Raw genomic sequence first — 26,657 nt, 5'->3', positions numbered from 1 at the left:
AATGTGTGAAGGAGGACAGGGGAAGTAAGGAAACCTCTTTACATTTTTTGAGGGTCTAATTAGGCTCAAGAACGAAGCCGGGGGGGGCACCTGGGTGGCTCAGTCAGTCAAACATCCGACTCCTGATTTCTACTCAGGTCACGATCTCACAGTTTGTGAGATTGAGCCTCGCATGGGGCTCTGTGCTGACACCATGGAGCCTGCTTGGGGTTCTCTCTCTCTCTCCCTCTCTCTCTCTTCCCCTCCCCTGCTCATGCTCTTTCTCTCAAAATAAATAAACATTAAAAAAAAAAAAGAATGAAGCCTGTTTCCAGGCCCTCCCAAGAGTTCTTCCCCCACCATAACATGGTCAACAGGTCTTTTAAACTTTGACTTGGTTTCTGGGTGGTCTGGGTAGGTGGACTTCCCTACCAAGCAAACTGTGATGTTCAGCTGGTCTACAGGCATTCTCTACCCCTTTCTCCCTTCCCTGCCTCCACTCTCGCTTCCCAGGCTGGTCACGTGATGCAGACATTACCAGTGGGAGGAAGAGTCAGTGGGAGCCCTCTGTGGAGGCTGGTGGTTTCCTGATGAAGTAGACAGGCCTGGTCTTCACTGCCTCTCCCCATTTCTTGGTGTAAATTTGGGCTCAACAATGAAGCAGTGACAGTCATTTTCCCAGTCTGGGGGAATCTGAGCTAATTTCTCCATTAGACACAGAAGGCACAGGGCCTAGGGCCCACAATACTTTTAGGGGCCACGACAATGCTTTAATTTCTTTTAAAGTCAGAAGGTAAAAATACAGCTTGGCTATATTCATCTTCATACCAATGTAGTCATAAAATATGCTTTTTGATATTTTTTCCAGTAGAGGAAGGAGCCCATGAAGGCAAAGCACCTAATACTCCTGAAAGTGAGGACAGAGCCCAGGAGGAGGCAGGACTATGGGAATCTCAGATGTACCAGGCCTGATATAATTTAGCCACAGAATCAACCCCAGAAGCCTCCTGCCTCCTTCTTTTATGTGAGACATTAAACGCCTCTTTGTTAAGCCTCCATAAATCAGGCTCTCTGTTACTTGCAGCTAAATTTATGCCTCCTGAGACATATTTCTTGTCAGGATGAAGTCCTTTCCTTTCTGCTGAGGATGCTGAACGTACAGAAGTTGGGCCAGTTTTCTGAGATTCCTGGCATCTCAGTTAACCAAGACTCCCACCCAGAACCATCACTCCCAAGCACTGCATTAATTCAGGATTTACCTCGAGCAGAGAATTCTGGAGCTTCACATTTAGGGCTGCTTTCTCTTCTTCCAGCTGCTTGATTTCATTTTCTGATTTCTTCTTCACTTCCTCCAACTGTGCTTCTACTTCCTAAATGATGATTAGTAGAGTTATCCACACAAGTCACGAATGCATGGACAGGACATGTACCTATTCACACCCTGCCCTATTCCCAAAAGAGTTCAAAGAAGCTTACAATAAAGGTCACAGGATGCAAAATCAATACATAGAAATATGTTGCATTTCTATACACTAATAGTGAAGCAGCAGAAAGAGAAATTCAGAAAACAATCCCATTTACAATTGTACCCCACAAAATAAAATACCTAGGTATGAATTTTACCAATGAGATGGAAGTCCTGTACTCTGAAAACTATAAAACACTAATGAAAGAAATTGAGGATGACAGAAACAAATGTAAAGATATCCCATGCTCATGAATTTGGAGAACCAATATTGCTAAAATGTCAATACTACCCAAAGCAATCTACATATTTAATGCAATCTCTATCAAAATACTGACAGCATTTTTTTCAAAACTAGAACAAATAATCCTAAAATTTGCATGGAGCCATGAAAGACCGCAAATCGCCAAAGTAATCTTGAAAAAGAAAAAGAAAACTGGAGGTATCACAACCCAGATTCCAAGATATACTAGAAAGCTGTAGTAATCAAAACAGTATGGTACTGGCACAAAACAGAATAGACAGGCCAGAAATAAACCCAGAATTGTATGGTCAACTAATCCTTGACAAAGGAGGCAAGAATGTGCAATGGGAAAAAAGACCATCTCTTCAACAAATGGAGTTGGAAAAACTGTACATCTAGATGCAAAAGACTGAAACTGGACCACTTTCTTATACCATACACAAAAATAAATTCAAAATGGATTAAAGACCTAAGTGTGAGACCTGAAGCCATAAATATCCTAGAAGAAAACACAGGCAGTAATTTCTCTGACATCTACTGTAGCAACATTTTTCTAGATATGTCTCCTGAGGCAAGGGAAACAAAAGCAAAATAAACTACTGGTATTAAATCAAAGCAAAAAGCTACTGGAGCACCTGGGTGGCTCAGCTGGTTGAGCATCCAACTTCAGCTCAGGTCATGATCTCATGGTTTGTGAGTTTGAGTCCCATGTTGGGCTCTTGGCTGACAGCTCAGAGCCTGGAACCTGCTTCAGATTCTGTGTCTCCCTCTCTCTGCCCCTCCCCCACTCATGCTCTGTCTCTCTGTCTCAAAAATAAATAAACATTAAAAAATTTCAAAACAAAAACAAAAAGCTATTGCACAGCAAAGGAAACAATCAATAAAACTAAAAATAACCTACTGAATGGGAGAAGACATTTGCAAATGACATATCTAATAAAGAGTTAGTATCCAAAATATATAAAGAACATACAACTCAACACCAAAAACACCCCCAAATAATCTATTTAAAAAATGGGAAGAAGAGGGGTGCCTGGGTGGCTCAGTGGGTTGACCATCCGACGTCAGCTCAGGTCATGATCTTGTGTTTGTGGGTTTGAGCTCTGCATTGCACTCTGTGCTGACAGCTCAGAGCCTGGAGCCTGCTTTGGATTCTGTGTCTCCCTCTCTCTCTGCCCCTACCCTGCTCGTCCTCTGTCTCTCAAAAAATAAAACAAAATGTTAAAAAAAATTTTTAAATGGGAAGAAGAGGGGCAGCTGGGTGGCTCAGTTGGCTAAGCATCTGACTTTGGCTCAAGTCATGATCTCATGGTTAGTGAGTTAGAGCCCCACGTCGGGCTCTGCACTGACAGCTCAGAGCCTGGAGCCTGCTTGGGATTCTGTGTCTCTCTCTCTCTATCTCTGCCCCTCCCCTGCTTGTGCTCTCTCTCAAAAATAAATAAATAAACTTTAAAAAAATGAGAAGACATGAACAAATATTTCTCCAAAGATGACACACAAATGACTGACAGACACATGAAAAGATGCTCAGCATCACTCATCATCAGGGAAATGCAGATCAAAACCACAATGAGATACCACCTCATACCTGTCAGAATGATTTAAAAAATGCACAAGAAACAACAAGTGTTGCTGAAGATGTGGGGAAAAAATGAACCCTTGTGTACTGTTGGTGGGAATGCAAACTGGTGTGGCCACTGTGGAAAACAGCATGGAGGTGCATCAAAAAAATTAAAAATAGAATTGCCATATGATCTAGTAATTCCACCTAGGTATTTAGCCAAAGAGTAAAAAAACACCAATTCAAATGGATACATGCACCTCTATGTTTATTGCAACATTAATTAAAAGATCCAAAATGGGGCACCTGGGTGGCTCAGTTAGTTAAGCGTTTGACTCTTGGTTTAGGGTCAGGTCATGATCTCACAGTTTCATGGGTTTGAGTCCCACATTAGGCTCTGCTCTGACAGCATGGAGCCTGCTTGGGATTCTCTGTCTCCCCCTCTCTCCGACTCTCCCCCACTTGTCTCTCTGTCTCTCAAAAATAAATAAATAAACTTAAAAAATAGCCAAATTATGGAAGCATCCATGTGTCCATTAATAGTTGAATGGATAAAGAAGATGTGCTGTATATATATAAAACTCAGCCATAAAAAAGAATGAAATCTTGCCACTTGCAGCAATATTGATGGATCTAGAGAGTATAATATTAAGTGAAATAAGTCAGACTGACCATGACTTCACTCATATGTGGAATTTAAGAAACAAAACAAATATACAAAAAAAAAAAAAAAGAGAGAGAGAGAGAGAGACAAACCAAAAAACAAACTCTTAACTATAGAGAACAAACTGATGGTTACCAGAGGAGGTGGGTGGGGGGATAGGTGAAATAGGTGAAGGAGATTAAGACTACATTTATTATGATAAGCACCGAGTAATGTATAGAATTGCTGAATTACTATATTGTATCCTGAAACTAATACAACACTGTATGTTAACTATATTGGAATTAAAAATTTTTTTAATAATTCATTTTTAAAAAGTTGCTGGGATGAGCAAGTCCAGAGTCAGCAGCATTTTATATAAACCATTACTTCACTCCTGGCACCAATTTAATTTTGTACCTCAGCTCAGCTTTTAATATTACTTAAAGGAAATAACTGCAAAGTTATTAAATTCTACTTCAAGTTAAAAAAAAGAAACTTAATCATAAAATACTTCAGGAAAATAGAAATTAGAGATACATAAGCAGGTCAAAAGAAAACAAATATGAAGATCATACCCAAAATCTGACCTATATTGGAGAGGGCATGGTAGACACCCAGGTTTAAGTTTTGTAGTGTCAAATGAGAAAAGAGAATGCTCATTAATGACACAACTCTCAGTGTTCCATAAGTCAAGAAGCCAACTACATTCTCAGATGCAGGGAAATATTAAAATCAGAACAAAGTCTTCCTGTGGTCTTCTCAATAGCTTCCATACTTTAGTGAAAATGTTGAGGCTCACAGGGTTGCTTCCTCCACAGTTTCTCACCATAGACTGACAACCTCACATAGAAGATCCAGGTAGAGGAACATTCTGGAGACCATGTGAGTGGCACAGCCTTTTATCTATGTGATCTGGAGCACATTTCCTAATTTCTCTGTGACTCAGTGTGTTCCTTCCATGCCCAGCACAGTGCCAGCAGGTGAGGGGTGGATAAATAAGTAGTGAGGGACCCATAAATAAGAAGTTCTACTCTTATTCTGACAGATGCATAGTATTTCAAATTTAGCTTATTTTGAGGGAGTGGAGGAAATATTCTGTTCCTCTTAGCTGGCCTTTATAAGTAGAAAACAGATCATTCATTCAACAAATACTTACTGAAACGTACCATGTGCCAAGCACTGTTCTCAGAGCTGGGGATAAAAACAGATGAAACATTTGGACGCACCCCGCATGGGGCTCCACATCCACATAATATTTTCTCTCTTTATCCCTCTTCCCCCTTTATTCTCTCTCTCTCTCTCTCTCTCTCTCTCCCACACACACACTCAAAAAGAAAAAAAAAAAACGGATGAAACATCTACTCACCAGGAACTTACATTGGCATAAAAGAGGCATCAAAGTCAATAGGATCAACATAGTATACACTATATTGTATGATGACAAGTGCCAAGGAGAAATAACAAAGCAGGAAAGGGGGCTATGGAAGGTCGAGGGGTTGGGTTCAGTTCACATAGGTTGGCCAAAGAAGTCCTCAGGAGAAACGACTCTGGAGTAAAGGCTTGTGTTAAGTGAGGAGGCTAACCAATGAGATGTCTTGGTGTGAGCCCTCCTGGACCTGCACAGACCCTGGCATGTTCTAAGCGCAGACAGGAGGCCACTTGGCTGGAATGGAATGACAGAAGGGGGGGGCAATGAGGTTAGAGGACACGGGGGAGACCACAGGAAGCCTCATACGTTGTGGTAGAGACAGACGAGTAAGATGAAGGCCAGCCAACAGCTGGAAAGTAGAGTGAGATGATTCGGCGTTAACACGGTCACTTGGTTTCTGTCTTGAGGGCAGACTGAAGGGGGGACGGGGCAGGCGGGGCAGCAGGCAGGCCAGCGTGGAGGCTGCTACAGTAACCAAGGCAGGAGCAGAAGGGGGCAGGACTGAGGCAGCAGCGTGGCTGGTGACGGGCATAGAACCACGGATGTTTTCTCAGTGTTCGCTGCAAGGACCTGCTGTAAAGGGAGGAGTCACGGACAACATCAGGGTTTCTAACCTGAGCGGGGTGGAGGAGGATGGTGCCACCATGAACACAGACAAGGAAGCAGGTTTACGGTCAGCAGGAGGAGCTCGGGGACCTGTTGAGTTTGAGACCTCTGTGAGATGTCCTGTGTGCAGGTGGACACATGGGTCTGGAAATCAGGGGAGAGTTCTGGATTGCAGGTATGCATTTGGGAGTCAGCATACAGAACGTATTACACCATGTATTTGAATGAAAATGCTAGAGAGAGAATAAAAAGGAAAAGTAGGAGAGATTCAAGAACTGAGCCCTGGGACATTCAAGAATATCCCGTGAAGTTGAGGTTATAGTATCTGAGAGCTACCTGGAGTGTAGTTCTTCTATGCTGTCAATTGATTACAGACCTTTATGCTCTCATTGAGAGATGGCCATAGTGATACCAGCTGACATTTACCGAGTGCATGCCATCTGCTGCTCCTTTACACAAATAATCACTTTGATCCTTATGAAAACCCTATCAACTGGGTACCAGTGTTAATGGTCATTATATAATGAAGAAATGAAGCTCTAAGAGGTTAAGTGATTTGCCCAAGGTTGTGCAGCCAGTAAGTGGAGAAGTCAAAGTTTGAACTCAGGGAAGGCTGGCTGCTTGGCTGCACTTCTTCCCCGCCATCCTAAGGGAAATGTGGCATGCAGCACAGGCAAACGCCTGACTTAAAGGCCATCCTACTTCTGCTACAGCAAAGCTGAGGGAGGTCCTGTGGGCGGGCCCCAGATGCTCCCCAAAGCAGGGTGAAGAAGCTGGAAGTCCAGTCTTCAGAAACTGGAGCCTTGTTCTGTTTCCAAGGAGTGTCAGCACTTGAGCTGACATATGGGAATGTGGAGAGGCAAAGGCTTATGTGATGGGGGATGACCTGGGGTTAAATGGAAACCTATCATTCATTCATTCAACCAACCAAAATTAACTGAATGTCTATTACAGGCCAAGTATTGAAGAGGCTAGAGATATAGTGACTATGTACTCGTAAATGTTTAGCTGGCTTCCAACCAATCAATTTGATTTGTAGCATTTGTTAATTTCTGTGGCATAAGAACTCCTACTGTGGCCAATTTCAAGCTACTGCCATGATGTCACTGAACACAGAATTGGGAAAAGATGTAACAATTGTCTCTTAGGAGTCAGTACAAGTTGACTCTAACACACCACTGGAGGTAGTAGTGAACAGGGTATCCCAGTGGGGAAAACAAGTAGCAAATAGGTGATTACAATGAAGTGTAGTAACAGCCAAGCTAAGGTAGGTACAGAGGGGACCACGTACCAAACACTAGGCCAGGCAAGTGACAGCTTCTAGAAAGACCAATATTTAAACCAAGACCAATAGGATCAGCAAAAACGAGGCAAAATGAGACAGATGAATTTGGGAGTTGGTGGGGGAGTGTTCCCCATCAAGGAAGAGCTATACATTAAGGCCAAGAAGGGAAAGGATTTGTCATGAATGAGGACCTAAAAGGCTGGAAGGCAGAATTAAACTGGGGAGAGGTGTGGGATGAAGCAAGAGAGTCAAACAGGAGTCCAGTGATGTAGGGTCTTAAAAAGCCACATTAAGGAATTTGAACTACACTGTGAAGACGATAGAGGGCCTTTGGAGAGTTTGAAACCAAGGCTGAGTTTTCAGAAGATCCCCCCTGGAATGGAGACTGGGTTCAAGGAAGTGGGAGAGGGGACACAGGGAGACCAGTAAGGAGATCATCGCATGGTCTGGCAGGAAATGGTGGGTGACTGGATCATTGTGCTACCACCGAGGATGGAAGGAAATGGAGATATTTCAGGGCCATCAAAGGAGTGGACGACATGGGCTTGATGACTGGCTGAATGTAATGCATGAAAGAGAAGTCATGTCTGACTCCTGGGTTTCTGACTCGGGCATCTAAAAAGATGCTGCTATTGATCACCTGGAGGACACACTTTGCACTTCCTGTGGGGCCAAGTCCAGGTCAGGCCAGTGGCCCTGGGGTCAGTCACTTAGAAGAAAAGAGGGAAATGATTAGATTATAAGGTCACATGAGGTGGACACTTAGCATGCGTACAGTCTCTTCAGTGAATCTATGATCCCTCTTGCATGGCTTGTTGTTCGGAGAGATCACTTGCAAAAAATATATATATAAATTATCCTTTTGTCCCAAGAACCATCAGAAACAAAGCCATCCCCCCAGCAAAGTTTTTGTTTTCTTTCTTTCTTTTTTTTTTTTTTTTTTACTTCATTGATTAACTTCTCAGTCAGTGAAGCTTTTGTTGAAAAGTTTTGTTTAACATGCTTCCTGGTGCAGATACTCACTGACTTTGCCAAAGCATGTTCACTACAACGACAGTGTAGACTCCTGTGAGACAGATTCTTAGCAGAAAGCAATGGCTATTTCTAATTTTATGCAGCCCACCTTCCCAGGGTCCATGTAATCAATCACAGCTTCAGTTGTCGCCTTGACAAATGGACCTAAAGTGGAAAAAAATGTCCCCACAGATGGAAATAGCTGATTTCATTAATAATTTTTGGAGATATTTCAGTAAGCTTCATTTTAGGTGCTGAATAATGAGACTTACTGTCAGAAGATGAATGGTTCTGGGTTGCCTCCAGAACACAGATTGGAAAGAAAGCATCCCCATAGCCAGCTCAGGCCAAAGTGAACCTGAGGATTTCAGCAGGAAATTTTAACATCCTCCCAGCTAGGCAAAGAGGAAAAACAACTACCAGTATATGAACATGAGAAAAAGGAGACTAGTGCTTTCAAATCTAAAAATTGCAGCTTCCTATCCATACCTGGAACAGGGTTCCATGAGCCATTAATTTACAGAATTCACAGAGCACTTCCAGAAACTCTGTTCTCACTGAACTCTCATGGTACGCAGGGAAAAAGCTTTAGTACATCCATTTCACATGGAAGAAATCCCATAAGGTAGAAGCAGGACTCACACCCATCTTCTGCTTCCTTGTCTAGATTGTCCACAATTACAGGTAATTTTTAAAAAAAGACACAGGAAGGAGCCACTGTAATGGGAACAATAAATGAGCAACCACAGAAAATTACCAAACAGACCTTTCAACTGGGGTTTTAAAGGAAAACGTATTAACTGTTTTTCAGGAAGAAAAATTATGATTTGGAATGCACTTATAGTAAAGCCCATGAAAGAGTCAGTACAAAACCTAAGCCACCTAAGCCACCTAAGTGACCTAAGTCACTCTGAGCCACCATTAGCGATCACCATGACACCAATATTAATCAATATGTGGGGCATATGGCTCTATAAAGGGTCACCCTTCAGTAGTAGGGCTGGAGCAGCACTAGCGTAAACCCTACTCTAAACTCATCCCAACAAAGCTTAAAAATAAGTCAGGAAAAATGGTAAATTTTCTGTTATATGCATTTGACCACAATGAAAAAAAAATGTCTGGAAAAGATGTGGCCGATTCACAAGTAATTTAACTTCTCGGCTTGCCAAAACATTTAGCACTCATAAAAGGATGCTTTAAAAAATCCATACTTCCAACAAGTTAACATTCTTTTTTATTTATTTATTCATATTTGAGAGAGAGAGAGAGAGAGAGAGAGAGAGAGAGAATGCATGAGTGGGGGAGGGGCAGAGAGAGACAGAGACAAGAGACAGAATTCGAAGCAGACTCCAGGTTCTGTGCTGTCAGCACTGAGCCCAATGTGGGGCTTGAACTCACAAGCCGTGAGATCATGACCTGAGTCAAAGTACGACCCTTAACCGACTGAGCCACCCAGGCGACCCAACAAGTTAACATTCTGAATGTCCAGCATCCAATTAAAAATTACTAATAGAGGCTGCAGGGGCCAGAAATGTAAAAGCTGGGGGGCGGCACACAGAGTCAGTAAGAGGGACACAAGGGCAAAAGCCGGCCACCTCGCTGTGCCAGCCCTGCTGCCCTGAGGAGCTGGGCTGGAAGGCAGGCAAGCAGGTACCTCCTCCATGTCTGTGTGAAGTCCCCAGAGCCTGGAAGGTGCTTACCATGTGTGACTGTGGGCCCCTTGGAGCTGTGGCTTCATCCCACCCAACCCCATCGTCCCTCTGTCTTGAGGCTCCATCTGGCCAGGAGCTGGGTGTCTCTATTTGCATTCAATTTAAGTTCACCCAACTACAGAGCAGGCCCGCAGTGTGTCCAGGGGCGTACCCCGTCCTGTTCACTGGCACAGTGCTTTAAGGCATAGGTGCTAAATAAACATTTGTTCAAATATTACTCTCTACCACATAGCACTATATTGAGTTCGACTGTTTATTTAAATATAACCTGTCCTAAAGAACAATGCATTTGTTAGTGCAAAATACCTACTGGGCACCGACTAGATTGAGGGGTTCAGTCCCTGGGCCCACCAAGTTCACATTCTAGGAGATGGACTACAATCAAGCAAAGCAATCACAGTGGCTCTAAAAGCCAACTGGGGCCGGTGTGTGAGCTCAGGGGATGGAGAGACCGAGCTGGGCACTGGGCTAGTTTGTGGGGGGAGGTCCTCTATGTGGGGATTCTCAGGGGGTTCCCCAGGAAGCCCAGAAGCACGGAGATGGGGAAGATCACTTCAGGGGAGGTGGCCAGCAAAGGAGGGGGTGACACACAGGCCTGGGCGGGGGGCTCCCCAGGGTCAGGCAGAGTGAGAAGCATGTGCCCTGGAAGCTAGAAGTCCAAACATGGCCAGGCAGGATGCAGTGAATATACGTAGTCATTGCTCAGTCTCCTGGGGAAAGGACAACAGCCAGCAGCCAGGTGCACAGGAGCTCAGCTGAGGTGACAGATGCGCTGGGAGGAGGGAGGAGGGAGGACACTTTGGTTTGGGGCATGAGCAAGTGGGAGAATGGGGCCACCTGCTAACGGGGAGTCAGGGGGACTATCTCTGTGGATTTGTGCACCTTTGTCCCAAGGTGTTTCCTTCATTTTCACAGTGGAAAGCAGACGTCTACGAAGGCTTCTGTAGGTGCTGTGCTGCCATGCTCCCTTCGGGCTGACTGTCCTGTGACACCCGCAGAACTCTGTTCCCTCAGTAACGCTGCAGCTGCCTCCAAGCCACCCCCTCAGCCTGCCACCCTGCAGTCAGCACTCCGGCTGCGGTCCGGCTGAGGAGTGTGACGTGAACAGGGTGAGCTCATCTTCAGTTTTCTCTTGTGGAATCGAAATGCCTGACTTTGAGAGTGTGGCTCGGGCCATCACCTACAATCAAAAAAAAACCCCACTTCCTTGCAGGAAAACTTCAGGGTTATTTTCTGTAAAAGAATTTCCCAAAGATACGTTTTCATTAGCCCTGAATGAATGTACTCCTCTGTCTGTGGGGCCAGACATGATGGGGCATGTAGGCAGGTGTTCTGGTTGTAGATGGATTTGGGTTGAACTGTCTGATCCTATGCCACCTGGGTTCTTCAGTTCAAGTGGAGAGGCTAGCCTTGGCCAACCTGAGCAAGAGGGAACCTGTCGGGAGGCAGGCTTTTGGGGGTCCCAGCTGGGGCCATGCCTCAGAATGGCCTTGGGTGGTTGCCTGGAGGGAAAACCCGCCATGAGACCCTTGGTCCTGGAGTTCACTTCTCTGCGAGAGTGTCCAGGGGAGTATGGGAGGACCTCAAGGCTGCCCCAAGCTGATGTGGAGGAAGGAGACACTGACCTTTGGGGTTTCCAGGTGGGCTGACCGCCACACTATTCTTCCTCTGTAGCTGTACTCTGATAATGGGAATGAGGGCAGAGGTCATCCTCAAGCCGGAAACTGGGGGGAGTAGGTGGGGAGGGGAACGTGTGTCTCACATCATGGAGCACACCAGCCCACCGGCAGAGCCAGCCAATCCATCCTGGGCTGGAAACCCGGTCAGGTTCCCTCTAGAGGGTGGGGAGTGGTGTTGGGTGGGATGAAGCCTAGGATGAGGACACTAGTAAGACAGGGCCTTTTTCCCTTTAATGCTTATTTATTTGTTTGGAGAGAGAGAGAGAGAAAGAACATGAGCATGGCAGGGTAGAGAGAGAGTGAGAGAGAAACCCAGGCAGGCGCGACACTGCCAGCTGGGGCTGGATCTCACGAATAGGAAGATCATGACCTGAGCTGAAACCAAGAGTCGAATGTTCAACCAACTAAGCCACCCAGGCACCGCAAGACAGGGCCTTTTGATTTAAGTTTTGAGCAAGTCCAACATCAATATCAACCATCCCAGTAAGCCCGTCCCTACTGATTTCGACCAGCATACACCAAATTGGCCAAATGCACTTGACACACAGAAACAGGCATCTCCTGAGGACTCCCCATTTCCAACCAGAGTTTTGATCACTACAGGGCTCTGATCCATCCTTAGGGGTAAATTCAGCAAACAGCATGTTTTTAGTTGTCATGTGTCCTCATTGTTGCCTGCAGGGAAGAATGCCACGATAGTGTGACTTTCCACGCAGTTTGTCCTCTATTTCCCAGTTGTGTCTGGCCAGACTGAGCGGCTGTAGCTCTGTCTGGGCCTCAACGTGCTCCCTCTGGTTTGGGCACATGTCTGGGACTGCACTTGCTAGCCACACACCTGTAGACCCACTATCTGCTGACGCACCAGATTTAAGAAGATCCAGGGTCTCATAACAACACCCAAAATATCCAGGATATGATTAAGAATACTCATCATACCAAGGACCAGGAAAATGTCATCTTGTACAAGTCAGACAATCCAAAGATGCCCAACACCAAAATGACATAGGTGTTGGGATTACCTGATGTATTGTAAAGTAGCCATCATAAAAAATGCTTCAACTGGCAATCACAAACATGCTTGAAACAAAAGAACAATAATAGGTCTCAGCAAAGAAACAAAAGATACAAAGAAGAACTATCTTGAAAATTTAGAACTGAAAAAATACAATAACTGAAATTTTGAAAATACCATAAATAGGCTCAATAGCAAAAAGGAGAGGAATCTAGAAGAGAGTCATAAATTTGAAGACAGAATAACAGAAATTACTTTATCTGAACAAGAGAGATAAAATGACTGAAAAAAAAGGAAAAAAAGAACAGAACCTGTGAAAATGCAGCAAAAACTCTAACATTTGCCAAATTGGAATCCAAGAATGAGAAAAGAAAAAAGTGGGAATGAAAAAGTATTTCAAGAAAAAATGGATGATAATCTCCCAAATGTGCCAAAAGATATAAACCTAAAGATTCAAGAAACTGAGAAAAACCCAAACAGGATAAACCCAAAGAAATTCACACGAAGACACATGTTCCAGACTAAATTGTGTCCTCTCCCATATTCACATGTTGCAGTCCTAAACCTCTGTGAATTTGTGGAGGTAGTACTTGGGCAGGTAATTAGGTGGAGATTAGGTCATGAAGGTAGGACCTTTATGATGGAATTAGCACCATTATAAAAGACATCAGAGGGGCGCCTGGGTGGCTCAGTTGGTTAAGCATCTGACTTTGGCTCAGGTCATGATCTCATGGTTCCTGAGTCCCAGCCCCGCATCAGGCTCTGTGCTAACAGCTCAGAGCCTGGAGCCTGCTTCAGATTCTTTGTCTCCCTCTCTCTCCCCCTCCCCCACTCACACTCTCTCTCTCTCTCTCTCTCTCTCTCTCGAAAATAAAATAAACATTAAAAACATAAATAATTATTTAAAATTATTTATTTGAAGTTCATATAAATCCTGAAACTCATGTCATCTCCCATTCTGGGAGGTGACCCCCAATCCACCCCAGCTCCTTTTCCATGCCCTTCAGGGTGGGCGTGTGCAGGGACATCACCCCTTTGAAAATGTTGCCTGCAAGGCAAATGTTCCCAGGAAGCCATGCATGTTGCTGATGAAGCTCTCCGGCTCATGGACATCAGCCTGCCTCTGACCCCACTGGTCGCCCTGTTCTTGTGAAGCTGGAGCACCTCTCCTTAGCCTGGAGAAGCTCAGCTGATGACCTCTCCATGCTCAGGGCCTGGGTTCCCTCTGGAACTTGCTCTCAGCCCCCTCTGCATCTCATGCCCCTGTCCAGGGAGACCTGCCTCTCTGGCAAGGTGTTCTTTAAATTGTGTCCTTCTTGTGACACCCAGTGACAAAGCAGATTTCTCAATGTTTGGTTTTCTTCTTCACACATTAAGAGTAAATCTTTTAGCTCAGACACTTTCTGAAGGATTTATTCCTCTCTCTCCTTATATTGAAAGCTTCTTTCATAAATTCAAACTTTCTGTCAAATGCTGTCAAAGATTTATCCATACACTTCATTTCCATGGAAAACTCTTCCAGCTTTCAGTCTATCTCGTTTAAGGCATGGTATCTTTTGCTCCCTCTGAAGACAACTCCCCAGAAGATGAAGGCTCCTCAAATGAAGTGCCATCAGGATACCAGGCTGAAGTTGGTCCCGGGCCAGAGGTCTGACTGTGGGGACTGCAGTCTGAGTGGTTTCAAGCACTTGTCAGGCCTCAGCCTCGAGCCTTGAGCTGAAGCTCAAGCTTCCAGCAGAGAGAGGAACCTCTACCTTCGCAGACAGCCTCTATCCTGGCTCCTCCACTAAAAGACAGATGTTCTGGGGACTCATTTTCCCTGCACTAAGCTCTCAGTCAGCCAGACATGCAGGGGAATCTTTGGCCCTATGCTGAGTTGGCTGGAATTCCTGGTTTGTCGAGTGTGTGGAAGACTCATTCACCCTTTGCTGAGCTGGGGTGGCAGGGCTCCCAGTTGGTGAGGTGCCCAGGCAACTCCTTTGTCCTGTGGTGAGCTGGGTCAGAGGGCTCCCACTTTGGAGGGTTTGCATTCAGCCAGTGGTCCAGGGGACTCATTTGTCCTGTGCTGAGCGGGTTTGGAGAATTCCTGGTCGGCCAGGTATCCATGGGCCTCATTTTCCCTGTGTTGAGCCAAGTCAAAAGTCTCCCAGTCATGTGGGTATACAGGGGCTCACTGCCCTGAACTGAGCCAGGGAGTCAGAAGCCTCCCAAACAGGAGTGTCTGTGAGACTCACTTGTTCTGTGCCCAACTAGGTCAGTGTGCTCATGGTTGTCCCAGTGTTCCAGGGACTCATTTGCCCTCCTCTAATTGGTAGGAGAGCTTCTGGTCGTCAGTGTGTTTGGGAAACGTGTTTGCACTGTGCTGAGCTGAGTGAGATGGAGGGCTCCCACTTGGTCAGATGTCTGGGGAATTCATTTGCCCCATTCCAAGTGGGGTCAGAGTACTCCTGGTCCAAGAGCACCTAGTCAGCCTACTGTCCCGGGGACTCCTTTGCCCTGTGCTAAGGTGGTTCAGAGAAATCCCCACAAGCCAGGGGGCAGTAGGGACATGATTGCCTTGTGCTAATGTGGGTCAGAAAGCTTGTAGTTGGTAAAGTGTCTGGGGAATTCGTTCACACTGTGCTGATGAGGGTCAGTTGGCTCTTGGTCGAAGGGCTCCTGGCTGGGCTAGCTGGAAGACCTGATTGTTCTGTGTTCTGTTGAGTAGGAGGGCTCCCGGTTGGCCCAGTATTCAGGCAACTTGTTTGCCCCATGCTGAGCTTGGTCAGAAGGTTTGTGGTATGTGGGTCTTCAGTGACCCCACTATCTTGGGGACCGGTTAGCCATATGCTGAGTTGGTTCAGAGAATTCCATTGGCTGGGAATCCGGGGGCCTTGCTTGCCTTGTGCTGACCTGGATTAAAGGGCTTGCCATCAGCCAAGTGTCCAGAGTATTTGTTTACCCTGTGCTGAACTGGGTCAGTGGGTTCCAGGTCAGCCTGGTGTCTAGGAGACTCTACTGCCTTGTGCTACACTGGTTCAGAGAATTACCCATTGGCCAATGGACTGGGGGACGCCTTTGCCTTGTGCTGATCTGAGTCAGAAAGCTAGTGGTTGGCTGAATGTCTAGGGGATTAGTTCACCCTTCAATTAGTTGGTTCGGATGGCTCCTGGTTGGCCTGGTGTCTGGTAGACTCAATTGCCCTGTGCTCTGCTGGTTGGAGAACTCCCAGTTGGCCCAGCAACTTTTTGACACATGCTGAGCTGAGTCAGAGGGCTTTGGGTACAAGGACGCACAGTAGGCCCACTGTCCCTGGGAATGATTAGCTCCGTGCTAAGTTGGTTAGGAGAACCCATTGGCCAGGGATCTGGCTGACTGGTTCACCTTGGGCTGATCTGGGTCAGAAAGTATTGGTCAGCCAGATGTCCGGAGGGTTAGTTCACCCTGTGATAAGCTAGGTCCCAGGGCTCCTGGATGGCCTGGTGTCTGGCAGACTCAATTGCCCTGTGCTCTTCTGGGTTGAGAGCTCCCAGATGGAAGGCTCCCGGATGGCCCAGCGTCCAGGCAAATCATCTGTACCATGCTGAGCTGGGTCAGAGGGCTTGCGGTATGTGGGTGCCCAGTGGGCACACTGTCCTAGGGACTCGTTAGCCTTATGCTGAGTTGATTGGGAGAATTCCTTGTTGGCTGGGTGTCCAGGGGAATTGCTTGCCTTGTACTGATCTAGGTCAAAGGGCTTGCCATCAGCCAGGTATCCAGGAGATTAGTTTGCTCTGTGCTAAACTGGGTCGGAGGGTTCCTGGTGGGCCCAGTGTCTGGGGTACTCCATTGCCCCATGCTAAGTTGGTTCAGACAATTCCACATTGGCCGGGGGTCTGGGAAACTTTATTGCCTTGTGCTGATGAAGGTCAGTTGGCTCCTGGTGGCAGGGCTTCTGGTTGGCCTAGCTGGAAGACTGGATTGCCCTGTAGTCTTGATTCAGAGAGCTCCCAACTAGAGGGTTCCTGGTCAGCCTAGAGTCCTGGAGGCTTGTTGGCTCCATGCTGAGTTGGGTTAGAGAAGTCCTCACAAGCCATCTTTCTGGGAGAGTCTCTTATCCTGCACTGTGGTCTGGTGTGCTCGCACTTGGTCATGTATCTAGAGGACTAGTTTGTGCTGACCCTTGACAGAAGACTCCATGTCAGTAGAATGTCCAGGGTACCCTCAGGACATGCCTCCAGCTTCCTCATGCTGAGCCAGGTTATGACCCCAGAGCACTGGAGAGGCTCTGCCTGGCTGGGTAAGGGTCTGTTGTACTCTGATTCTCACAACCCCCTACCCTTCTGCCAAATGGGCCAGAGTAACTGGGTGTTCTGGCCAGCCCTGCAGTGGCGCCTGGATCCAGGTGGGGCCCACTGCTGGTATAAGGACTCACGCAACCCCAGAGGGGCAGAAGGGTAGAAGCAAACATGAAGGTGGAGTGCAGAGCGTGGGTGAGAGGCTGGGATGGGATCAGTGGGGGGTGGAGAACCCTGAAGCGTACCTGAATAGGAGGAGCTGTGACCCAGGAGCCCTCTCTCCAGTGCAGCCTTGGGTCAGTGCTGGGCCTTTCCAACAATCAGGGTTCATCCCAACACCTCCTGAGGGCACCACTGTGCCCCAGCCAATCACCAGGGGGCTCTCAGCTTGGTCTTGCTCATGCAGCCAATCACCAGGCAGCTCAACTGGCCAATCACTAGATGGCTCTCGCCGTGGCCCACCTGCTGTCATCACCTGGCCTCCATGTTTTTAAAGGAAAATATGTAAACTTGCTTGGAGAAGAAACATTACTGTTTTTGGAATCTATCTATAAAGTTCATGGTGCGGCAACAACAGTCAACCAGTACAAAGCCAAAAATGTCAGCAATCACAATAACCCCAGTATTAATCAATACATGAGGTATTAGACCCCATGAAGGTCACACTTCAGTAGTAAAGCTAAAGTGGCACCAGCCCAAATGCTACTCTACACTCATCCTAACCAAGTTTAAAAATAAATCTCAGGGGCGCCTGGGTGGCTCAGTCGGTTAAGCATCCGACTTCAGCTCAGGTCACGATCTCACGGTCCGTGAGTTCGAGCCCCGCGTCAGGCTCTGGGCTGATGGCCCAGAGCCTGGAGCCTGCTTCCGATTCTGTGTCTCCCTCTCTTTCTGCTCCTCCCCCGTTCATGCTCTGTTTCTGTCTCAAAAATAAGTAAACGTTAAAAAAAATAAAAATAAAAAAAAATAAATCTCAAAAGTGGTACCTTTTAACACAATAAAAAGAATAAGTCTGGAAAAGATGAAGCTGAGTCACAAGTAATTTAACCACTTGCCAAAACAAAATGCACTCCTAAAAGGGTGATAACAAAATGCAGTCTTTCAATAAGTTAACACTCTTAATGTCCAGCATCCCAATAAGACATTACTAAATATCCACAGAAGCACGAAAATGGGACTTGTAACCAGGAGAAAAATCAATCATAGAGAAAAAAAAACCCAAAATAACAGATGAGAATGCTAAAAGAGCAATTACACTCATGCCGAAGAATTTAAAGGAAGACATAAGCATAATGAGGAGAAAGGGAAACCATAATGGAAGACCAAATGGAACTTCAAGAGCTGAAAAACATGATATTGTAAATGAAAAAATATACCAAATAGGCTTTAAAAAAATTGCATAATATACAAAAACAAAATGAGTGTACTTAAAAGATACAGCTATGAAAGCTATCCAAACTGAAGCACAGAGAGCCAAGGAGACCAAAAATAAATGAACAGAAAATAAATAAATAAATACATGAACAAAGCTTCAGTGACTTGTGGGACAATATTGGAAGGAGGGTGAAGCAGAAGAGATAATGGCATTAAAATTTCCAAACTGGAAAAAACTATAAACCCACAGGTCCAGGACATTCCATGAATCCCAAGCAGAAAAACATACATATAAAATATCATACGTGGCATACCATAATCAAGGTGTGGAAACCAGTGACAAAGAGAAACTCTTAAAAGCAGTCAGAGAACAAAAAGACATATTATGAATAGGGGGAATATGAGAAGGGGGACTGCCAAGGTTTCTTGCATTTGAAGAAAATGCAAACCAAAAAATGTCAAATGACATTTTTAAAGTTCTGAAAGAAAAAAAAAAAACCCGTAAACTTAGCATTCTGTATCCAGCAAAAATAAAGGCAAAAAAAGACATTTTCAGACATACAAAAACAGAATTTGCCATGAGTGGACCTACACCACAAGAAATGCTTCAGGTCAAAGCAACAAAGACTGTAGAAATGGGAAATGAGAAAGAATAAGTATAATATTATAATTTAAAAATAAAATATGCAAGGAATATTTTTTTCTTATTGAAAACTTTCCTCTAAAAAATAATGGACTTTTGGGGCCCCTGAGTGGCTCAGTCTGTTGAGCATCCACTCTTCATTTTGGCTCAGGTCATGATCTCACAGTTCATGAGTTCCAGCCCCTGTCCAGCTCTGTGCTGACAGCAAGGAGCCTACTTGAGATTCTCTCTCTTTTCTTCTCTTTCTGCCCCTCCCTGGTTCATGTGCTCTTTCTCTCTCTCTCTCAAACTAAATAAATAAACTTCAAAAAAATAATTGACTTTTAAGGAAATATAAAAGCAATATACTGTCTCGTTTGTAACATGTCTAAATTAGAATGTATGACAACAATTACACAAAGATCAGGAAGGGATAAATGGAAATACATTGTTGTGAGGTTTGTACAGCGAAGTTATATATGTGAAATAAAATAACATTTGGCACTAGACAGGGATAAATTAAAGACGTATGTTGTAAATCCTAGAGCAACCACTAGAGCAGCCCCCAACCCCTGAAGAAAAAAAGGAAAAATAGCTAATGAGCCATTAGTGGAGATAAAAGAGGGAATACAAAAAATAAATTCGATGAATCAAAAATAAACAGAAAAAGAAGTAAAAAAGAGAAAGAAAACAGATATGACGAATACAAAAACAGCAAGATAGTAGACTTAGTGATAATTATATTCAATGTAAATGGTCTAAATGCCCCTCAAAAAAAAGGGGGTGGGGTAAAAAGCATAACGCCCCTCTCCCAAACCAGAAGAGAAACACAATTTATTTCTATGTGATTCATTTCCCAAATGGATTCATGCCCCCTGATTAAAGCCAAAATGGGATTTGTGCAGTCAGTCAGGCTTCGCTGACAGGTTACCAGGGCAACCTGTAGCTCTGGGAGCTATGGTTCCTTCCACTGACTGTGACTCTGGATAGAAAGAGCAGTCAGCTATTTGTCTGAGGATCGGGTTTGCGTGACCACTAGCAGCTCATGGGGAGGAAAATGCTTTCCAAACAGCTGCCTCCTGCTCAGCGCAGGGGTGGGAACCAGGGGTTCTGGACTTGGGCTATCAGATTTTTTAAAAAATTTTTTAAAGTTTTATTTTTTGAGAGAGTGACAGAGTGTGAGCCAGCAGGGAAGGGGCAGAGGGAGAGAGGAAGGGAGAGAATAGCAAGCGGGCTCCACGCTGGGTGCAAGCCTGATGCGGGGCTCGATCTCACGGCTGTGAGATCATGACCTGAGCCAAAATCATGAGTCGGTCACTTAACCGACTGAGCCAGGTGACCCTCGAGCTATCAGGTTCTAATACTAGCTCCAGCACTCACTGTCTGTGTGAGTTGATACGCAACATCTTTGAGCCTTAATTTTCTCATCTCTAAAATATGAATACCAATTTTGTCATCTTGTCGGGAAGATTCACTGTGTTTCTGAGACTGAAGTGCCTTATAAGTGTGGTGGTCATACACAATAAATTAAAAATTAAAAAGAAAGTATAGCAGGCGCTAACCAATATTAACATGCATTGTGTCAGCCGGTGCTCAGGGTAACTCAGCATAGCCACTGTTTATCCACCTTTTACTACATGCTGTGCTCTGAACTAAGAGTTTTTATTTAATACCATAAGGAATCCATAACAAGCCTTCAAAGTGTTTGCCCTTATTTTAGAAATCATGTCTCAGAGAGGTTAAGTGACCTGGCCATGGTCATACAGCTGGTGGAAGTGTTAGGACTTCTTAGACCAGGACTAGTTTGGATCTTTCATGAGTTCATTTATTTACCCAACACACACATTTATTGAGTACCTACTACTCGTAACCGCCACACAACACTGCAATCGTCAGTGCTATCTGATTGTCTTTCAGCAAAAACTCAAAGCTGATAATGCAGGCTCTTGCATTATAAAGAGAGTAAGTTCACGATATTATTGATTTACACTTCATTCGTTTCCTAAAATGTCACAGACGTGAGTTGCTCTTCCCAGTAAACAGGAAGAGATGAAGCCTTGCATTTCTTCTCAGCAGAAAGCTGCCTCCTTTGGTAGAAAGTCGGAAAAGTACCCAGAGGCTGGGAATCTTCTCTCACGTTGGCAAGCCACTGATTAATTACCTTCATCTACCTGTTATGCCCCAGGCACATACTATGCTTTGTTTCTTTTCACAGATTACCTCATTTAATCCTCGCAGCTCCTCTAGGAGGTGCCGTTATCGTCATCTGCTTTGTAAATGAGGAACCTAAGGCACACAAGTTTTCCCTCTGAGGGGCCCAAGTTCAATAACTCACTGTGCTCACAAAGCTCCTAGCAGAGCTGGGATTTGAATCCAGGCAAGTCTGCTAGGGCCTCAGTGCTTGCTTCATGTTATTTCTCTCTGTCTTTGCTGAGGAGAGTTGAATTTCCTCAGTTAAATGTTCAGAGGACACAATTCTACATCGTGTCAACGATTCTAGGCCCTGACCGGCTCACAGTCTAAGGAATGTCCCCGTCTCCTCTAAAAGACTCTGAACTGCCTTAGGCAGAGAAATAACTTAGATGTATACACAGCAGGAGCTCAGTAAATGTCCAAGGAAGGAAAGAAGAAATACAAGAGAAAAGGAGGGAGGTAGAGGAAAGGAAAAAGAATCGGAACAGGGTCTGTGAAAGGGGGTCTCACCTTCTGCAGCTTCCTCCTCTCGGCCTCCACCGAAGAGCGAACCGATTTGATTTCTATGGCGTGCTTCTTTACCAAGTCTTCCAGGCGCTTCACTAGCTGGTCTTTGAGATGTTTCTTCTCCTCTTCTGTCTGATGTTTGATTTTACGAAGGTCTTCTTCATATTGCTTCTTCATATATTCCGTCTCAATACTTGCCTCTTTCTTGGTCTATAAAAAAGAAAAAGGGCCTTGTAAACCTGCCAGCATGGGGTGAGGAGCAGGGAATTACCATTTCTCTTGGGTACAACATTTACACACTGATTTTACAGCATGTAGCACAAGGTGCCATAAAGTTCACGAGACTATATATCTGATATTCGTAAGAGACCACTTTATCCACCTGAATCAGCAAAGGGCCCTTTGGAATAGTGTACCTATGGTCACAGGAGGAGATACTCCAGCCCACTATAGCAGTGTCTAAAGAATGCTTTGTTTTGACTGGGAACAGACAGTGGGAATCCCATGCAAGTTTCCCAGGAGCCGTCGATAGAAGTTCTGCTATATTCTTAGTCTCCTAATTTCAAAGGCAAGAAGTTAGCTGGAACTTCACACCCATGCATTGACCCCTGAAACCATGGGACCTGCTTCTTCCAAGTGGCTCTGTCATAGTTAGGAGATTGGCCTCTGCCTGAAGCTCATTCCAGCAAAGCCTCCTGTGACTTCTCCATTCCCAGGGCTGGGTGAGACACTACCTGTGTCTCTGGGCCTCCTTTGGTACATGGACACTCCTTGGGAAAGTTCGGGTCCTGCTGAGGATGGAGACTGCGGCCTTCCAGGTCATTCGCCTTCCCTAGGACTTCATTCTCTGCAACTAGCTCTGTCTTCATTTCATCTGCAAGCATAAGTTTCAACATCATTTGAAATGTCCTTGGCCTTGGCCTCGTGTCCAAGGTCTTCTGCAGTCGGGTACCCATTCTGCTGTTTGACTATTCTACCCACCACTCTCGGATGGACTCCCCTGCTCTGTGGCCTTCTGGCCCCTCAAGCATAGTCAAGGTGGTGATTGTTGTCTTTGCTCAAGCAGCATCCCAAATGCTAGCTTCTTAAACAAGTCATTGTCAAAGCTTTTTGATTGTGCTTTCCATAGGTTAAAAAAAAAAATTGAACATATTCCTGGATAGATATACGTTGAAAATATTTAAATGTAAAAGATAAAACAAAAAACAAATATAACTAGAAATGCTCACCGTTTTATTCCCATATTCTCAGAGGTATCCAAGCCCTACTTTTGAAAACATTGCACTAAAGCCTCCACACACTTGTGGCTCCAGTTCGAACCTCCTCCTCCACACCCTTCCAGCCCATGGTGACCTCTTTTCAGGACGCTTCACTTCCCTGCAGCCTGGGCCACCGCATGATACCAAAGCATGCTCTGGGCTGTAGAGTCACTGTCCCATAAGCTCCCTGGGGGAAGAGCCTATGTTTTGTGCCTTTTTTATATCTCCTAGTATCAAGTTGATCACACTGTAGGTATTCAAGAACTTTCTGATGAGGGACTCTACTGGAAGGCCTCCTGGAGTCAGATATTCTGAGACACACACCAGTTATCCCATTAACCAGTGGCCTTGAGCGAGCCACTTACCCTTCCAGCCCCATCTCTTTGTCTGGACCATGGGAGATACTGACAACACCCACTCACAGAACAACTGGGAAGACCCAGTAACGTTGCTGTGTGAAATGATGGGAAAAGAATGAAGTGTTGCCCAAGCGTGGGGGAAAAGCCAATGCTGAGGAGTTCAGGCATGTGGTAGGCCTGGTGACGAAGCATTTGGGGGGGCAAGGTGTCCCTTTGCGTCATGCCTTTTAGCTATTTGCACTGTGGTGGCTCCAGATGGCAGCTCACCTTTGTCCTGCATGGATTGAGCTGGCCCACCAGGGGTCAGATCAAACAGCCCCGCCCCTGGCTCTGCTCCCTCAACAGTCTCAAGGCTGCAAAACTGTTGCAGGGCACCTGGGTGACTCAGTTGGTTAAGCATCCAACTCTTGATTTCAGCTCAGTTCATGAGATTGAGCCCTGCTGTCAGCACAGAGCTTGCTTGGGATTCTCTCTCCCTCTCTCTGCCCCTCTCCCACTCCCCCACTCTCACGCATGCACGTGCTCTCTCTCTCATAATAAATAAATGTTTAAAAAAGCTGTTGTAGCACATCTGACCGGTTTTCGGTGTTACATGACGTTCCTGCAGCATCAGTCTGTCTTTGGCAATGGCCAGCTTCTCCCCGAGTTTTTTTGCAGTGCTTTTCAACTCAGAGTTCTCCTGCCGAGCCTCCTTGAGCTGCACATCTAGGTCCTAAACAGACAGAAAGGGTCTCATTTCTCTGGGAACAGTTCTCTGTGGAGACATCCAATATACACAGAACCAGCATCACATCTGAAAGGTGGGTCAGTGCACAGCATAAGCTCTGCGTCCCTGCGATTCGGTGGCTCATGTTCATCAAATCCCTACTCATCCAGATTGGCTGTGTGACTTTGGGCACATATTTAACCTTTCTGTGGTGAGGATTAAATGAGATAAAGTGTCTGGGACAGAAAAAGTGCTCAGGGATTATTAGGAATATTAGCTGCTGCAAGTTTTAGAGACAGGGTGTTGTGAGCATGTGGGGTTTGTCAATGATCTGCCTTGTCAATGTTCTGGCTGTCCAGGAAAGCCAAGTCCCAAGGAGTTTAGGACAGGCAAGTTGTTATGGAATGAAGAGGGCTATAGAATGCAGCTGACCAGAGAGGTTAGTCTTTAAGCCTCCCAATTTCTTTTCTTCTGCAAACTGTGTCTAAGCTCTCTGAGGTCAGGGAGCCAGCTCACCATGTGTCTCCTGGCCATAGCCCTGGGCCTGGCACATAGTAGGCATTCCGTAAATATTTGCTGACAGAATGTACTTGAACTCAAGGGAAATAAGAGGAGTCACTTTGGTAGAAGTTAAGGGCTTTGCACAAAGAGTTTAAAGCTCAGTAGATGTTAAAAACAGTTTTAACACACAGTAAGTGTTAAAATTAGGGACCACGAATATGATCTCATTTGCAACCCATCCGAGACCCTGCTTTACCTGGGTCCTCTCCTTCAGCTTCTGGGCATACTTCTTCAGGTCACTTATCTTGCGGCCCCTGTGCTCCAGATCCCCTTCTAGCTTCCTGACCTGAGCCTGCAGGGCCGACTCCTGGACCTGGAAGTTCTTGCGGAGGTCCGTCTCCTTCTCCTGCCACTGCCACAGGGCCTCACTCACGGACTGCTGCATGGCCTGCCGGATGGCCTCGGTGTCCCGCTCATAGGTGGCCTGCAGCTCCTCAGCCTTCCGGGCGTAGTCCTTGCTCAGCTGCTGGTTTTCCGCTCGCAGCCTCTCCACCTCCAGGAGGACGTCCCGCATCTCGTGGCCGTGGCCTGGCTCTCCCTTGGGCTCCGGGCCCTCCTGGGAAAGCTGGCCCCACTGGGGCGTCTCGTGGCTCGCCAGGTGCCGGAGCCTCTTCTCGTAGTCGGCCTTGAGCTCCAGCATCTCCTTGGAGAGGGTGAGGACCCGCTCGGCGTGCTCCGCCTCCACCCTCAGCTCCCTCTCTTTGGTCTCCAGCCTGCACGTGGCCGACTGAGCCAGCGCCTCCTGGGTCAGCCTCTTCTGCAGCTCCAAGGCGTTCTCCAGGGCCCGAATGCGCTGGAGCAGGGCCTCCTCCTCTGCGTGGCCCTGTTCCCGCAGGAGCCTGGCCTCGGTCTCCGCCACGGCCTTCTGGAGCTCCTCCCGGTGGGCTTCCCGCAGAGCCTCCACGCTGGCCTCCGCTTCATCCTGGCGGGTGTTGAGGGCGTAAATCACCTGCAGGAAAATCCACAGAGCCCAGTTAGTGAGAGGAGTGTGGATATGTGAGGGACGACGTGGCCAGAGATGCTTCTCCCCCATGGTAGTGACTTAAGCTGATCCCCACCAGCGGCACCTGAGAAGAGGATTTGTGTGGAAATGATTTAGTAGAAACTAGTAGAAACGATTTAGTAGAAACCCCTCCCGGGATGGGTGCCTGGGCGGCTCAGTTGGTTGAGCCTCTGACTCTTGGTTTCGGCTCAGGTCACAGTCCACGGTTGGTGAGTTTGAGCCCTCTGTTGGGGATCCCCGCCTGGGATACTATCTTTCCCTCTCTCTGTGCCCCTCCCCTGCTCTCTCTCTCTCTCTCTCTCTCTCAAAAAATAAACTTTAGGGACGCCTGGGTGGCTCAGTTGGTTAAGTGTCCAACTTTGGCTCAGGTCACGATTTCACGGTTCTTGGGTTTGAGCCCTGCATCAGGCTCTGTGTTGGCAGCCCAGAGCCTGGAGCCTGCTTTGGATTCTGTGTCTCCCTCTCTCTGCCCCTCCCCTGCTCATCCTCTGTGTCTCTCTCTCTCAAAAATAAATAAACATTAAAAAAAGTTTTTAATAAATAAACTTTAAAAAAGAGATTTAAAAAAATTGTCCCCAGGAGAGACTAGTAAGGAAGCAGGGAGGTGAGACAGGAAAGTGGTGGAAGCAAAGTGAAGTGAGGGAGTGATTAATGCATAAAGGCCACATATATCTGTGGCAGAGATCCATAGGGGAGTTCTGGAGTGCCATGGGAATCCAGCAAAAGATTTAAAGCTCAGATTTGTTAAAAACAGAAAACACTTTGGGGCACAAACAACCCCCCCCCAAAAAAACCAAAACATCAGAAAATAGAATTCAGCAGTATATAAAAAGGATTACACACCATGACCAAATGGGATTTATCCCAGGAATGCAAAGTTGATTTAACATCTAAAAATCAGTTAATGGAATGCACCATATGAATAGAATAAAAGACAAAAAAGATATGATTGTCTCAATAGACACAGGACAAGCATTTGGTAAAATACAACACCCCTTCGTAATACCAACAACACTCAACAACCTAGAAATAGAAGGGAGCCTCATCAATCTGGTAGAGGCAACAGCTTGCACTGTATCCATGGTGAAACACTGTTTCTCCATAACTTCAGGAACAAAACAGGGGCACTTTGTTATTGCAGAGAAGAGAAGGAAGGAAGGTGGGAGCATGGTAGGGCCCAGGAAC

At 45.9% G+C, this 26,657-nt stretch overlaps 1 protein-coding gene across 1 annotated transcript in view; it reads right to left on the bottom strand.

The window, feature by feature from the left end:
• The window catches only part of FAM184B (family with sequence similarity 184 member B), a 151,549-nt gene that overhangs the window by 50,803 nt on the left and 74,089 nt on the right, over positions 1-26,657 (bottom strand). Inside the window, exons 2-6 of the mRNA XM_042984874.1 lie at positions 24,666-25,418; positions 23,779-23,914; positions 22,319-22,458; positions 21,588-21,794; positions 1,239-1,349 (exon numbers count right to left, since the gene is read on the bottom strand). Of these exons, the coding sequence (XP_042840808.1) occupies positions 1,239-1,349; positions 21,588-21,794; positions 22,319-22,458; positions 23,779-23,914; positions 24,666-25,418 (1,347 nt within the window). The remainder of the gene's footprint in view (positions 1-1,238; positions 1,350-21,587; positions 21,795-22,318; positions 22,459-23,778; positions 23,915-24,665; positions 25,419-26,657) is intronic.

The sequence above is a fragment of the Panthera tigris genome, chromosome B1, assembly GCF_018350195.1.
Source record: "Panthera tigris isolate Pti1 chromosome B1, P.tigris_Pti1_mat1.1, whole genome shotgun sequence".
Lineage (NCBI taxonomy): Eukaryota > Metazoa > Chordata > Mammalia > Carnivora > Felidae > Panthera > Panthera tigris.
Note: the sequence above shows the minus strand (reverse complement) of the source record. Positions and strands in the feature narration are given on the sequence as shown.